This window comes from Gobio gobio (genome assembly GCF_949357685.1).
Source record: "Gobio gobio genome assembly, chromosome: 2".
NCBI lineage: Eukaryota > Metazoa > Chordata > Actinopteri > Cypriniformes > Gobionidae > Gobio > Gobio gobio.
Window position 1 is genome coordinate 23,025,556 of NC_137098.1, and position 17,441 is coordinate 23,042,996.

General features: G+C 35.8%; 1 protein-coding gene across 1 annotated transcript; it reads left to right on the plus strand.

Annotated features, from left to right (window-relative positions):
- The first annotated feature begins 277 nt into the window (after positions 1-277).
- Positions 278-17,046, plus strand: etnppl (ethanolamine-phosphate phospho-lyase). Its single transcript, XM_079810962.1, has 13 exons — positions 278-460; positions 956-1,074; positions 3,661-3,820; positions 7,117-7,191; positions 7,601-7,694; positions 9,350-9,466; positions 10,897-10,979; positions 11,411-11,636; positions 13,473-13,627; positions 13,946-14,035; positions 14,814-14,944; positions 15,019-15,089; positions 15,187-17,046. Exons 1-13 carry the CDS (start codon positions 402-404, stop codon positions 15,292-15,294), a joined length of 1,488 nt encoding a protein of 495 aa, XP_079667088.1. The 5' UTR covers positions 278-401; the 3' UTR covers positions 15,295-17,046.
- Positions 17,047-17,441: the final 395 nt, after the last annotated feature.

Below are 17,441 nucleotides of genomic sequence, written 5' to 3' on the forward strand. Positions count from 1 at the left end.
ACTCTGGACACTTCATCTCAAAACTCATGTTATGTGATATTCTGAGCCAAATAAAATATCCTTTCTCCAAGCGTTTGTGATCACTTTAATCTACAATCAACTTTTTCAATAGTGATTGAACTGAAATTGACGTGATGATCAGGGTTCGTCTCTCTCTCTCTCTCTCTCTCTCTCTCTCTCTCTCTCTCTCTCTCTCTCTCTCCCCCCCTCCCCCCCTCTCCCCCTCTCTCCTCTCTCTCTCTCTCTCTCTCCTCTCTCTCTCTCTCTCTCTCTCTCTCTCTCTCTCTCTCTCTCTCTCTCTCTCTCTCACACACACAGTGCTCTACTTCTCATGAACACACATCTACATTCTTCCTCCAGCAGTAGTCACAAGCGTTTGTGAGCTCCCTACAGGCACAGAAATGGCAACGGCAACTTTCGATAAGCAGAAGACTATCGATCTCCGACGGAAACATGTAGGGTAAGGAGACATGCAGTTATTAGCCTACGCACGTACTAAACCATGTCTATCAGATGTTATTTATGACAACTGTTCTGTGCCGATTCTAACATTTTTGACGTGCCTAAAAAACAAGTCTATCCTGAGAAACATTATTAGCATTAAACGCGTGCCACAGAGGATCTCTTTTTCTTCACTAAAAAATAAAACAACATCAGTAGGCTATCATAAGACATTTGAGATGAGTTATGCAGTGTAGCCTATGGAAAGTAAGTGAATTGTTTACATAATTGCATGGTTAAGGCTGGAACAAGTCTAGGCTACTGGCACCTGTCGTGATAAAAAGAGTTTTATGTTTCATCGGAAACTATTATTCTCATATTTCACAGATTACATGTCTCAAGACAAAAGCACGCTAATAATTCAAATGCTTTATGGTTTAAATTCTTTAACTTCATGGTTAATGCGCCAGTCGGTCATACAAGTCTTTTATTTCTGCCTTTTCTTCATATGTAGTCCATCCTGCAAAGTGTTCTTCAGTCATGACCCTATCAAGATTGTGCGAGCAAGGGGCCAGTACATGTACAACGAAAAAGATGAGAAATACCTGGATTGCATAAACAACGTAGCACACGGTATGTAATTTTAAAAGGAAATTGAATTAAATTTGTATAGAAAATTTTGTGGAAAAATTTTGTGGAAAAATTTTGTGCAAAAAGAGTTTGTGGAAAATATCCTCAAAATAAAACACATCAACATAAAACTGTAAACATAAAATCAGATTTACAAAAAGACTCTGAGAGTCTGAATAGAAATTTTGCACCAGGGATTGAACCAAACACTTGTGAACTGTGGACCTGAAGCTAAGGAACTTTTAAAAATGTTGCATAAATGTTTAAAAGATCCCTAAACAGAGCAACTGCTCAAAAGTCATCAAAACCTTATTGCATCTATAGAGGCAAATTTCTTAAATGTAGGATATTGACTGACAGTTCATCAGGCGTTTGAATACAGTCTCAAAATGTTTGCTCATTTAAAAGTCAAAGTGTCTAAGACTCAAGCAAAAGAAAAGTAAAAATGCCACCATTTTTTATTAGTTTTAAAAAAAACCTGATAAAATCTGGAGATGTGAAGTTTCATGCAGTTTTTAAAGTGACTTGTTTCAATTTTCTCAAAGTCCTGACTATGTAAGGATCCAGAAACTAATTTTAGAAAACCTGAAGCCAATATCGGAAAACCTCTTACATTTAACTACATAATGAAAAAGCATAGGCTACATTAGTGTATGTAGAAAAACTGTACACCAGTTTCCAGATATACTACAATCTCATTAAATTGTGGATTATTTGATATCATAAAACCTTTACATTTCATTTATCATTATTTAAACACAATTTTTTTATATAAGTTAAAATAGAACAAACACAAACTCTTATTACATAATGGTTATAGTAAAACATTAGCTAAAACAAATTACAAAATGTTGCACAAAGCCTGTTTCAGTTGCAACCCAGGTAAGTTTTGAGATTAGTTAGAGATAAACCTGAACTGGACAAATCAGTTGAGAGCAAAGTGACACTGTATATCTGATGCAATAAAGCCACACTCCCCTGTATCTCTTGCTCCAATTGAAAGCAGTTTCTCTGTAAAAGTTTCTAATGTAATTGTAATTTGCATATTAAGCAGAGTTGCTTGATATGTGAATTAGGAATGCCTGTAAATTGTGAAAAACAAACAAACAACGACAACAAAACAACGAAAACACAATAACTTTTGATAAAGCACTGCTGACAAACTCGCCCCACAGGAATTGCACAACTGGAATTCCTCCATTTAGAGATGTACAGATGTACTCCATTTTGTTTTACAGACAATATTGGAAATGTTGTCCTCTTGTATTTAATTCAGAATAAATCATCATGACCTGCTAAATATGTACTTTTTGTAATGCCTGAATGAAATTGTGAGTGAAATTGTGAGAAAGAGTGCCATTTTGTTTCTTTCGAAATGTAATTGAGTAAAAGATCAAGTATTCTGTTTCAATTATAACTTGAGTAAAGTACCAATTTCCAATATAATACTTGATTATACAATATTGAAGTGCACTTCATTGTACCAAAATGAAGTACATTAACTCAAGTACAAGTACAGCTATTTGAGTGTTTTTTCAGTGTCATTGCTGGTTTGATGATGTATGGAATAAAGATTCCCATGCAAGATGCATCAATAAAGAATTTGTCAGAAGATAAGTTAAAGGAAAATATTTTATTTATCTTTATAATTTATTTCACTCTAATTCACAAAGTGTGCTATTAGTATACTTCTTTTAAACTAAAAAAAGTACTTTCTACTATTTATGTACTTCTCATTCTTCTCAGAAATATACTTAAAATTACTCTTAAGAATTCTTGACTTATACTGACAGAAAAGTATATTTGGCCTATACTTGTAATTAGTGTTTTGATCAAGATATACTTAAGTATTCTAAGTATACTGGGCTTGTAGTTGTAACTCTTTTGATTGAGTAGACTATTAAATACTTTTTTCCACATAGATTTACATACTGTCTTAAAAAACGTACATGCTCAAGTTTATATAGTAACAAATCATCTTTGGGGTACAAAGTGCAAAAATATTATGATGTTAATTTCACTTAAAGGGAACTTACAAGTATTGCACTATAAAACTAAACTAGCCGTTTACTGAGTTTACTTCAAAGTGTACTTTTATAAACGAAATAACGTGCTTTCAGTATTTAACTAGAAAACTATCAGTACGCCTATAAGTTCACTTGTAGTATAGTTGCAGTACAAATTAAAAACGTATTGTAAACTAGTTGCATAACTTAAACTTAGAAGTGCACTTTTATACACTAAAAAGTGGGGCAATTTAGTCCCAAGTATTAAAATAGTAAACTTACAAGTATACTACTAGTACATTGATATTAGTATACTTACTACATAAAGTATACTAAAATATACTTATAATATACTTTAACTTTACTTAAGTAAAATTAACTTGAAGTATACTTATTTCTTTTAAGGGCTCACTATATATACTATATATTTAAACATTTTAAAGTACCGTATTAAACATCTGGTTTAATACGGTACTTGTAAGTTCATTACCATTATTACATGAATACATCACCCTGAGTGCAATTATCTGTGCTAATACATTCATCCCTGAAGTAATTATTCAGCTGCTGTGTTGTTCTCCAGTGGGTCATTGCCATCCAGATGTGGTTGAAGCAGGGACAAAGCAAATGGAGATTCTCAACACCAACTCTCGCTTCCTACATGACAATTTGGTCCTGTATGCTCAGCGTCTCCAAGCCACCCTTCCTGAAAAGCTCTCTGTGTGCTACTTTGTCAACTCAGGGTAGGTCTTTTCTCAGACAGTCCTCAGACCTTTTTGCACTAGGGAAATGCAGTAATGAAAACTCATCCCCTTGTTGAGCAGATAGGAAGTTACTGAGTTTTTATAAACAGAAGAACCATATATTTTGTATGCTTCTCTGTTTAGTGTACACTGTACATGCACATAGAGTTTTCTGCTTGCTTCAAAACACTCCCAGCATGAAACAGGTTTAACAGACAAGTCTTAAATAATACCTACACATGCATAGAGATATCATTACCAACCAGACTAGTACTCTTATGAAAATTATAAGATCACAAATCTTCAAATCTAGCCAGGATCATTTGCATATTAATAACCACTAACACATATGGTTACTGGCTGAGAGCCAATCGTCAATGGTCTAATCAGGAGTGTGCTTAAAGTACTGTGGGTGAAAGTTTTGTAATGACTGATGTTTAAGGTGTGGGCAGGGCACTAAACAACAGGTTATCAATCATGCAGTTTGCTGCTGGTGGGAAAGTTTCATTACAGAATTTCATTACATCACGCAGCAGCATTTACCAAGTTTCATCTGCACTTAAAGGATTAGTTCACTTCAAAATTAAAATGTCCTGATAATTTACTCACCCCCCCATCTCATCCAAGATGTTCATGTCTTTCTTTCTTCAGTCAAAAAGATTTTTTTTTTTGAGGAAAACATTCCAGGGTTTTTCTCCACATAATGGACTTCAATTGCAACCAACGGGTTGAAGGTCCAAATCAATGCAGTTTCGAAGGGCTTCGAATGACTTCAAAGGGCTCTGAATAGGGACTTTTTTAGCTAAATGATCGGTCATTTTCTAAAAATTTTTTTAAATGTATATACTTTTTAACCACAAATGCTCAACTTCGGTGTTGTGCTTGTTCACAACGTATTACGTCATCACGTCGGAAAGGTCACGTCCACGTAGGTGGAAGTACCGACCAGTGCCGAAAAACTCCATCTCATGTTCTCCTCCAACTTAAAAATTGTCTGACATCAATGTTTTACCTTTGAACATTCGTTTTAACACTGGGACGGTACTTCCTCCTACGTCACGGCTGTGACCTTTCCGACATGATGATGTCATACGCATGGGCGTCAGTTTGGTTTGAAATGTGCTGGGGACAGAGACGCATTCAGAAGTGCATTTTCAGAAGTGCTGGGTAAATTTTTTTTTCTCTTTCGCGCAGGTCATGTTTTGAAAGACTATGTCCTGCAGCTTACTAATGTAAATAAATAAAAATGTCAGATGAGAGACATATTGCGGGTCTTATAGCCTATCTTACTCATGCCGACGAAAGCGCCCCGCGAATTCTTTAATATTTTTCATTTTTGCAATTTTTTTTACCACTTCATTATCAGAGTCCCACTGGAGCCCGTGTTTTTTTTATCCTCCCTATTACACATTAGTTACAGCCATTAAATTAGTTCAGTTTTGTTTTTAATGTCAAAGTAGATATATTTCGTTTTGTTTCTTTATTAAGTTAATTTAGAAAAATGTTTAAAGCATTTAATGTTTGTTAAACTAAAGTTTTTGCTTTTTAAAGTGACGACCAAGCGGCCAGCGGCCGACAGTGGGTTAACCCAACACTTTAGCCTCTGAAATCAACACTTGATTTGTCTTGCTTATTAAATCCATAAAAAACACTTAAAGCATCGTTTAAACGTTTAGCCTATTATCACCACCATCACAGTAAAAAGGCATTTTTGACCAGATGAGGCAGGCAGATCGCAACGGCGCGCGCAAACAAAACGGGCTACACAATCTAAACAAATAATTAAAAATAAAAAACATGCTGGTTGTCTTACCTTAGGCTACACCTCTCCGCGAAATGAATATATATCCGATCTTCAATTCCCGTGCTATATGCACATTTAACGGAGTTCATGTCAACGAAATCAACCGATATGAGTATTTTATTCATCAGCTCTTTTCAACATCAAAGACCGCATTATGAGAACGAGCGACCTAAACACTGGTAAGAGCATTTAGTCTCATTAATTTTAATGAAGATGATTGTGCTTTTGAGCATCTAAAACTTAGCTTATTTTCAGTTTCACTTGTGGCAGTTTGCGTGTTGGCTTGCTTTACTCATTTGCGGCGATGCGTGTTGCAGAGCGCCGTCCTATAGCCTAAAAAAGCCCGAAGCCCGGCCCGCGTCTGAGGTAGGCTATGACTGGAAAATTGGCCCGAAGCCCGGCCCTAGGGCGTAAAAAAGTCGGGGCCCGTCGGGCTCGGGCAGAAATGTAGGGCTCTACTTTGAGTAAGGCTGAAAGCGTCTTTCTTTTTAATACATTTCTTGAATGTCTCAATTACAGTAGGCCTAGCCTATAGATAATTATGATATTTGTGGCTGCACCGGGGTCCGTCATTACGCTAAATCATGAGCGGTCCATGGCACCTGCTACCCATGGCTGTTAAGAACTGTATAGGCTACATCAATCCATTACAACAATTTCGTGTTATGGGCACTGCCACTGATACAGGCAGCGGAAGAGCCTATTTTACGGAGCTTGCTTCTGCTTTTCAAACGTTTTTAAAACAAAAGATGTCGTTAAACAAATCGTTATTACGACACAATTGAGTGAAAAAAATAATATGTGTGTGTCAGCAATGCTTCACCGCAAAATTGAACTCGAGGTTTAAAAAAAAAAAAAAGTGGTGGGTACAAAAGGACTCATGACGAAATCTGGTGGGTACGCGTCCCCCCCGTCCCCCCAGAAATCGACGCCTATGGTCATCCGTCGTGAAGAAGCACTACACCAAATTGAACATTTGTGGTTAAAAAGTATATTTATATTTTAAGAAAATGACAGATCGTTTCGCTAGATAAGACCCTATTCCTCGGCTGGGATCGTGTAGTGCCCTTTGAAGCCCTTCGAAGCCCTTTGAAACTGCATTGATTTGGACCTTCAACCCGATGGTTGCCAATGAAATCCATTATATGGAGAAAAATCTTTGAGAAAAAAGTCTCAAAAAACTTAATTTATTTTCGACTGAAGAAAGAAAGACATGAACATGGGGTTGGATAAATTATCAGTAAATTGTCAGGACATTTTCATTTTGAAGTGAACTAATCCTTTAAGCAAAGGTATTCTAGCAAATTGCTAAATTGGCTTTTTTAAAATTGCATTTTAATGTTGTAATTACTGATTGGTGGGTAGACAGCTTTTATGTTGTAGGTACTAGTAGGTAGCACTTTTTGTTTTCAGTGTTGAAGGCTTGATAATCTCGTCAGTTTAATGCATGGTGACTCAAACCCATGAGCAACTTTTCTGTTTTGACATATAGGTCTGAGGCAAATGATCTCGCCCTGAGGTTGGCTTGGCAGTACACCGGACACAAAGACATCATCACACTGGAGAAGTAAGTCAACAGCACACTGGCTGTGTCTCCTCTTCCTCTGCACTGGGATCTAAACTGTAACCAAGTTCTTAGAAGCGTGAAGCTCATAGCTTAAATATTAACTTTATCTTAAGTCTTTAATCTGGACATACTGTGGAGAACATTGACATTGTTTTGCCTATGGCTATACATAGTCAGCATTGTTGGTATCCCTAGCAAATACTGTGCAAAAAGAAAGCATGAAAGCCACATTGGTTCAGATATATAGCATGTGATTTATTGCTGCTTTGGTTTGTTTCTGGGCCAATTTTTCACTCACATAAGCAAAATAATCATTAGAAGATAAGATAACCTAAGCCCTCTTAAACATGGTGGGACATTGTTAAGTTGATTCTTGTGAGTTTTTGCATTCAGTGTGTTTCTCCTGCAGTGCCTACCATGGTCATGTGTCATCACTCATTGATATCAGTCCATATAAGTTTCATCAGATGACTGGTGCAGAGACGAGCCAATATGTGCATGTGGTGAGTGTTGCAACATGAGACGTTTGACATTTTGGATTTGACATAAGGTCACATGCACATAGTGCTCAGACACTATTCTTGAAGTCAAAGCATTTCAGAGAAGGCCAAACTAATAATGTGTAGACAAACTTCTAATGTCTCTCTCTATTTTTCTAATACATTAGTTCATTCATATATATATATATATATATATATATATATGTGTATATATAATCCTTTATAATTTTTTCTTAGACAAATATTTTCTCTGTTTATTAATATGTGAAAAACGTTTGTCCACCCAATCAGATTAATGTCGCATGACTAACAAAGTCATATGGTGCAAAGTACATGCAGAACAAAAAATAGGCAATGGTATCATAGAGCAGCCCCCAGTAGACCTTCATGTGTGTCCAGTTCAATAAATGCCTAAAAATATCAGATATTTTCATCATACACAACTGCCAAATTGCTGTGGATGATTGTGCGGTATGTGTGTGTGAGTCATCACATCTCAGTCATCACCTTATTGTAAGGAACTAATGACTGTGGTGATCAGTATCGTGTTACGAGTTACTGAGCCACATCAGGATACGAAACAACAGCATGTATTTTTTATGGAAAGTCTCTTTAAAGACGCTTGGTATTTCTTTTCAGGAATCTATAATGGGCAAGCTTAAAGTGGAGTACAGTAAATCCAGGGGGCTTGTGACTTGAATGTAGTCCTTGCTATGGCATTGAAATACCTTTCTACAAATAGTGATAAGACAACCGATAACATTATTTTGTTTACAGCCAGCATGTTGTAGAAAGGATTAAGCTCAGTTTCATCTTAATGCCCTGTCCTTACACTACCTTAATTGGATACAGAATACCAGCTCTGTTGTTTTTTTTAGAGTTCACACTGAGAAAATTATTAATTTATTTTTAATTATCCAGAAAAAAAAGAAATAATGAATTTGATGTGCCATGTTTTCAGTGTCAATAACTTTATCCTATCCCAACTTAATATGCAGAGAAATAGTAAGCTTTTCATAATATGAAGTGTAAACACTTTGAAGTGTATCAATGCATTGCTCTGTGTTAGAGCATCTATAGTAACATTGGCTCAACCAGTGGCATGAGTTTTAGGCAGGACTGCCTGTTTGATGAACAAATGGTAAATGGGGGAGTGTTTGAGAAAACTAAAAAGAAAAAAATGAACTGTATAAATGCAGTTGATTTATGTTGTAAAGATATAAGCACTAAAGATAGTCTAAGATGGACTGGACTTTTTTGTTTGTTTGTTTGTTTGTTTGTTTTTTTCTTTTTGTGCAGTCAATTTTTGTTGTGCACGTTTTTATTTTGTTGTTACTTATGGTATCTTATGTAAAATATTTTTCTCAACGGATCTTTGAATTTACTAGGTGTGGGGATTCCTTCTTTTGTTTTTCATGTTATGTAGACTGAATCTACGCAGCTAGAAAATTGAATTTGCAAATTGGCACAAAATCTTTTGAAATTCAATTTATAAATTATAAAAAAAAATTTTTTTAAATGATACCAATAATAAAAAATATGTACATTACATAAAAACTGCAGAATAAAAGTATAAATGTACAGGTTGTATTTAAATTTGAAGAGATTTCTGCACTGTAAACTTTGACTAAACATTTATAAATGTGATAATTCCTTAGGCTCTCAGTCCAGACATTTATAGAGGCAAATATCGTGAGGACCACCCAGACCCTGCCACTGCCTATGCTGAAAATGTCAAAAATGTAATCGAACAGGCCCATGAAAAGGGACGTAAGGTGAGTGAATGCCCATCAAAGTTATTTAACATCCACAGAAATCAGCATTCTTTTCTGACTGTACCTTTTAACTTTGGTCCATTACTGAATACCTTTATTTTTAAAATTACAATTCATAATTTGTGGTGATAATCGTGTGGATTACTGGATTACGAATGTAGTCAATTGGCATCTCTCTGTTTTAAGGCAAGACCCTGTTAAAAAATAACTCTTAGATACCACCCTACCTCCCCAGTTATCTGATTATTTTGGGTATTGCAAACTTTTCTTTGTATTTGTCTTCTAAAATGTTATGTTTAAATATGCAAATTATGCTTTATAATGCACTAATTTGCACACATTTCCAGAACAGATATCTAAACATTGGATATTCCGGAACAGATATCTGAACAAAAACCTGGCTCAAAATTGTTTAATTTGTTTGGCATATTAGAGTCAGTTGTTTTTATAGAGGGAATTTTGGATATTTCTTTTTATCACACCATAAATCAGAAAATACTATCACTAGCCAGATGTTTTTGGATAAATAATAAAATGTTGTATAAAACCAGACAAATAATATATGAACAAACCCCTCTGGAAATTTAAAAAACAAAAATTTCAAATAAAATAGGAAAAACAAAAATAGGAATAAAACTGTAAAGTCTGGTACATGTAAATACTTTAAATACTTCTGAAGTAGAGATTTCTTGCTCAGTGCAAAGAACTCATTTTGAGGCCTTCAAAATATATACTGCAATTACAATAAGTGCAATAAATTAAATACTTACAAGTGTATTCTGGACGTTTTCTTTCCACTATTCTGAAACACATTATGAAAAGCCAAATGGCCCAAAATCTCAAAATTGACCAGTACATAAAAAATGTTTTTGCCTGTAGTGTCTTGCCTTAAATTCATTGACATGATCTTTCCAGTCAATGCTTTCCTGTGTGATCTTTTAAATTCTCCATTACTGACTGATTTCCTCCATACCCTTTCCTTTTCCCACCCCACATTCCCTCTGCTCTCCACCTGTTGCTGTTTTCCTTCTCTCCAGGTTGAGCAAAGATGGGAATTATTCCTGCCTCCTCGATGCCTAAAGGCTCAATGATTTGCAGAAATGCATGTGCGTCTTCAAAAAGCCCCTTAACCTTCTGTTGCAGGGGTTATTACACAGTCCCATTTCAGAAGTGAGAACTGACGTGAATCTGTGAGGATCAGTGAATGAATTGCCCAAACATCATGGCAACTGTGTCAAAATGGCATGAAGTCCTCGTATGTGCCCGTTTTCCTCCTGAATTTCTTTGTGAATGTTCTGTGCTTTCTTCAGCTCTGGCAGTGGCTGTTATAGTCATCTCAAGGAGCTTTTAAAAAGTTGGCTTCCATCAGTAGGACCTTGCACGTATTACCACTAGGGTTCAAGGGACTCATGTGATCTTTTCCTGTGTAGATTGCCGCTTTTATCGCTGAGTCACTGCAGAGTTGCGGAGGGCAGGTCATTCCTCCTGTGGGCTACTTCCAGAAAGTGGCACAGTATGTACTACCAAGTGCTTAACTGGCTCTGATTGAAGCATTTTAGTTACATGATTACAGCTCTTCTGCTTCACTCAATAAGTGACACATTCGATTCTGTCAATTGTGTCTGTAAATTCAGCAAACATTCATTTTAAATTAGCTTGTTTATTAATTTTCTTTGTTTGATTACCTAAATTTGACAAGTTAATTTAAACTGGTGCAGGGTTTTTTCTTTTGTTTTCTGGAGAGAAAAAAAACATTGCAGTATATAGTCTTACAATTTTTGGTTAATACAATTATACCGTTTTATTCTGTGCCCATTTATGAATCACTTTGTATTCCAAGTGTGCATTTGACAAACTACGGATATGTCTTATGACGCATGTATCATATGAAATTATATGCATACAGTTCTATTTGTGTGTACCACAACTCTTGCTTTTCCACAGGCATGTGAGAAATGCAGGAGGCCTTTTCATTGCTGATGAGGTCCAGGTGGGCTTTGGAAGGGTGGGCACCCACTTTTGGGGCTTCCAGCTACAGGGAGAAGATTTTGTACCAGATATTGTTACAATGGGCAAACCAATTGGAAATGGTCATCCAATGTCATGTGTGATCACCACTAGAGAGGTTGCCTTAAGCTTCATGTCATCTGGAATGGAGTACTTCAACACAGTGAGGACAAAAAGAAAAATATTTTGACAATTTATTTTCAAGGCTTAAATATGGATTAAGACTGAAACAACAACATATTTTAAAAATAAAACTATTTGCATTGTTAACAGGGGCCTTATTTATAACACGTGCATACACACAGATCCACTGCAACATTCCTATAATCTTTGTAAAAACGGTCTTTGAGGTGGAAAAGTGCTTAGCACCACATCAGGGTCTATGGGCAGAGAGTTGGAGTACTGCATGTATTTGGAAGTCTAAGCAATTCTTGCTGCTCGCCATTCCAAAGTAAAGGATTTGAAACTTGACTGATGCGCACAATTTCAAGATCAATTGCGATTTACAAATTTTACATCTGGAAGAGAGGCGTACACACATTTGTTTGTTCTCTGCATCACACGTACGCACATTTGAGAAATGATTGTACAATCAAATGTAGGACAGTTTTTATTAGGGGTGTAACGATTCATCTACTACATCGATGTATCGATTTATTTTCCTATGATCTAACTACATCGATCTGTGCTCGGCAAGATGGCCTTCCGGACGACATATATCGATCTAACATCGTTTTAAAGGGTAATCAATCGATTGTATCGATCATGGGAAATACCGCATTGGATTTAAGCACGTCAGACTTTATATGGATATTTTTTCTTAGCACTTTTAATGATAAAGCCGTTAAACGTTACTCGATTAAGTCTGCCTATCTGTGACATCATCGCAACGCACGCACCAGCAGCAGCGCTAAGAAAACAAAACAGCATGGCGGATGACAGAGAAGCCAACGTGCGAGAAATTATCAAGCCACCAGGAGAAAGAGCTAAGTTAGTAACGTTTTACCTGTACTTTCAACCCTTGCTAAATGTTACCTGTGAATTCCTGACACCAGTGTGCCAGCAGACCGAGTTTTAGTACAGCTGGCGACATAGTGAACGCACAGAGAAGTGTTCTGCTGTCAGATCATGTTGATATTTTTGAAAAAGAAATCTGTAGAGTCATTGAAGAGTAGTTGGTTACATTTTATCTTTGTTAAATATTGTTTGTTTATTAAACTGAGAGTAGTAGCAGGTTCAGCCAGTTTATTCAACCTGAAGAAATGTTGGTTGCACTTTATTTTTGATATTAATATTGTATTTGTATTATTTTAATGTTGTAAAACAACAGCAAAAGTAGCAGGTAAACCTACTATTAATTAAACCTGAAGAGTAGTTAGTTGCACTTTATTTTTTATACTAATATTGTAATATTTTTATGTTGGAAAACAAAAGCAGAAGTAGCAGGTTAACCTACTGTTGAAATGTTGGTTGCACTTACTGTGCTTTTATTGAAAATGTATTGAAAATTGAAAATGAGAGCAGAAAAGGTTAACTTCCTTTTAATTCAACCTAAACTGTTGGTTGCACTTAATAAAATTTGAATGCATTTGCCATTAATTGTTGTTTACTTGTTTGTTTATATCCATAATTAATTGATACCTGATTCCCTTACAAGAAACAACAGGAATCTAGGAAACTTCACCTGCATTGAGCAGTATCCAGATATTTATTTCAGTCACACAATTTTTGGCTAAAAAGTTACTGAATCGATTTCAAGTCACTGAATCGTTTCGGATCGTATCGTTCTAAATGAACCAATATCGTCCTTGAATCGTATCGACAACCTCAAATCGTGATACGAATCGAATCGTTGTTAAAACGAATCGTTACACCCCTAGTTTTTATGCAACATTTTATAAATGAGGCCCCAGATGTGTGAGCAGCAGATATAGGACATAGACCAGAAATTCTTATGAAACACAAAAAACTGAAGAATGTTTGTTTTGGTGTTCTCTAGTTTGGCGGTAACCCAGTATCATGTGCTATTGGATTGGCGGTGCTAGATGTAATTGAGAAGGAAGATCTCCAAGGCAATGCCCTGCATGTCGGCGGTTACCTGACTCAGCTTTTGGATGATCTGAAGAAAAGACACCCCTTAGTGGGTGACGTGAGGTTTGTTAACTCCCTCCTAACTTCTAAATATCACAAAATCAGTAATTGATAGATATGATCAGATCCATAATGCCATCTTTATTCATTTACCAAAAAATTCTGCAATGTGAACAAAGGCAGTGTGAATGTGGAACCTTGACCATGTTTGCATAAGATTATTGAAGTTACATGGCCTCTTTATGTTGCAAGTCTTGAGTAAATCATTTCCCTGGGGTTGTTTGTGACGGAGGTACACTTGTAATAGTGCTGATGAAAGTATGTCTGGAACACACATTGACAGGAGGTTTAAAGTTGCAGGTCGAACATTTTGTTTTCTAGGGGCCGTGGCCTGTTTGTTGGGTTGGAGCTGGTAAGAAACCAGGATAAGAGAACACCTGCCACAGCTGAAGCTCAGGATGTTATTTACAGGTGAGAAAAAGTCATGCATTTAAAAACAGGAATTTTTGAAAGTTTAACAGGTTTGTTAGCATACCATGCATAAGATGCATAGCTTAGATACATAACTTAAAAGGTAGGGTAGGCAATTTCAGAGGCTAGCAATAGCAAGCTAGCTTTGAAAGCATAAGATCCCAAACTCCCTTCATAGCGCTCTCCAAAGCAATGCCTCCTTCAAAACACATGAACAAGCACAGCCTGCAAAAAGCGTCATGAGAGATGGAATTAAATTACCATGTCTCAAAGCACATAACTTTACAATAATAATGAACATAAACAAATTGGAGAACTCTGACTTGTACCACCTGACTGCTGCAGATCATTTTGGCGTCATTTTGGACACGAACAGCTCCGAGTAGAACGTCATGAGGTGCCATCTCTTAAAAGGATAGTTCACCCAAAAATGAAAATTAGCCCATGATTTACTCACCCTCAAATCATCCTAGGTGTATATGACATTCTTCTTTCAGACAAATACAATCAGAGTTATATAAAAAAAAATGTCCTGGCTCTTCAAGGTTTAAAATGGCAGTGAATTGGTGCGTCTGTTTTTAAGTCCATAAAAGTGCATCTATCCATCATAAAAGTGCTCCACACGGCTCCGGGGGGTTAATAAAGGCCTTCTGAAGTGTTTGTGTTAAAAAAAATCCATATTTAAAACTTTACAAACTGTATGTTTATATATATATATATATATATATATATATATATATATATATATATATATATATATATATCTCATTTTTTTAAGACTAAAAGAGCAGCGGATTCTGCTCAGTGCTGATGGCCCACACCGCAACGTTCTGAAGTTCAAGCCTCCCATGTGCTTCACCAGAGAAGATGCTGAACTTGCTGTGGAGAAGATTGACCAAATTCTTACAGGTACTTTCTAGTAACTTTCTAGAATTTTGGTTCACACTCCTCATGGTAATTTGTTCTTTATTCTTTTGTTCTAGACTTAGAAAAGGCTTTGGGCCTACACATGCATGAAGCTGTAATCTCAGAGAATGGACACAGTAAGAGAAAGGTAAACTTGCAGGTTATGTAATAAACTACTTAGAGCAGAATCAAAATGGAATCAAACAACCAAGATCTTTTTTTGTTCTGTATCTTTTGGTCCCAAGGAACCCAGTGATGAAAATGGCCTTGTTCATGCTTCAGATGACAGCAGCCAAAAGCACACCAGCACAATACCTCACAGCAAGAAAAACAAAAAGAGACTAAGAACCTAATGAAACAACAGGGGACACAACCACTTTAGATTATTATTTAATTATGTCTGTAACATTTTCCATGTTTTAATGGATCTACAATTAAACTGGATGAACATTACATTGCCATATATTTTAGTGATGCCAGTAAGAACTGTATTATTGTTTCTGATTAACAATGAGCTTTGAAATGTTACCTCTAAATAAAACTATCCAATATGATAATGTTAGAATGGTATTGTCTTTCACACATAGACAACTATAAAGGAACAAAAGAGTAATAAGAATCGAATAAGTAATTGTATTTACATGGGATTATGGTTATCTGTTGTGACGGTTGTGACCAGCGAATTTAGGGACACCTGCTGGAGCTGGTTAGTTTTGTGGGGGAGACTGTAGATAATAGTTTAAATATACCTAATAAGGCAATGCAAGTGCACCTTCAACACTGCTTGTTTTGCAACAGCCTGTTCAACTGTACATGCATACCTGAGCAACTGCACACTCAGCAGGTTCTTCTGATGTCTGCCACAGTAAAACAGCTGGAGAATCACTCCTGTCTGATAGTAATGGAGAGGAAAACTTCCTCTAAATAAAAGGCAACATGGGAAAAAACTGATGTAGAATGAAAGATCCTTTTTACAATATTTAAAATGGCATCTAGAAAAATAATAATCAGTTTATAGTTGAAATCGGGGTACAGCTTAGGTATATTGTTAAAATATTCATTGTTTTGAAGTACAATTGAAGTAAGTCTTCATTCAGGATGCTTGCACTCAAAGTTCTGCAGTGTTGACATCTTTTTGTAGGCCAACCCAGAAGTTAGCATCACCCTGGTTCCCTTGACAAAAACCCAATAGGATTTTTCAATTGGCATTGAATTAGTGTGACCAACAAATGTTTATGATTCTTACACATTTTGTTCATCATGCTTATCTTCACAAATAAACAACCTTTATGAATTTTGAAGCCTAAACACAATTGGTTTAAAAGTTAAAAGCTAAATGTAGGCCATAAACAAACTACACCGGTTGCATTACTAGCATCAACAACACTTTATTAAAAAAAAACTTTTTCCCTAAATTTGTAATCGCTCGTTTAGAGACTGTTTATAATTTATGGGGATTATAAACAAAAGGAGTGGATGGATTTTTACCATTATAGGCTTGTTGTTTATACACATTCACCTTATACAGTCAAACCAAAATGTATTCAGACACCTTCAACATTTCCTCACATTATCACAGTTTATTCGCTATAGTTTAGAAAATGGTTATAACATGAATGGTAAGAACAAATTAATCTTGATAATGTCAAATAACTTTGATAGAAAGGTATGTAACGGAATACAATTAACCAATCAGCTGTCAGCTGTTAAATTTAAAGGTAGTTCACCCAAAAATTTAAATTCTTTCATCATTTAGTCACTCTTAAGTTTTTCCAAACCTGTATAAATTTCTTTGTTCTGCTGAACACAAAGGAAGATATTTGGAAGAATGTTTGCTACCAAGCATATCTCGGCAGCCATTGACTACCATAGTGGGGACTAGTATGGTAGTCAATGGCTGCCGAGATCTGCTTGGTAACAAACATTCTTTCAAATATCTTCCTTCATACAGGTTCGGAACAACTTGAGGGTGAGTAAATGATGACAGAATTTTCATTTTTGGGTGAACTATCCCTTTTAGTACACAATTAGATAAAACCAATTTTGGTCAACCAATTACCAAGCAATGCTTAATTTTGTTCAGATAAAATATCGCGTTAGCAATTAAAGAAAAAACACTTAAGAAAAACATGGTCAGGTCAAAGTGTCTGAATAATTTTGGTCCCAAATTTTAATCAATTTTACTGGTAGTCCACTGTACGAAAATTTTTTGGGTATAATATGTCACCATTTACTTTATTTTGCTATCCTCACTTACACAAATTAACTAGAGTCCTGCACCCACTAGTAAAACATTATATCTGGAGTCTGGACTGTTTGACTGTAAAAGTAAATTTAGTATAAAAGGTCCCCTTTAAAGAAATAAATCCTTTTTTTCAGGCATTTAACCAAAAAACCTTCCATCTCAAACTCATTTCTGGGTTTTGGTCTACAAAAATATGTCATCTCTGCAGTGCTGTTTATTTCAGTTCAGCCTATTCAGTGCTGCTCTCTAGTGTTT

What these genes read in the sequence shown, in the direction of transcription:
- etnppl (XM_079810962.1), top strand. Translation starts at nt 402, where the DNA reads ATGGCAACGGCAACTTTCGATAAGCAGAAGACTATCGATCTCCGACGG. An exon ending in TACTTCCAGAAAGTGGCACA is followed by an intron (nt 10,980 to 11,410) that starts GTATGTACTACC and finishes GCTTTTCCACAG; the next exon opens with GCATGTGAGAAATGCAGGAG. An exon ending in CCCTTAGTGGGTGACGTGAG is followed by an intron (nt 13,628 to 13,945) that starts GTTTGTTAACTC and finishes TTTGTTTTCTAG; the next exon opens with GGGCCGTGGCCTGTTTGTTG.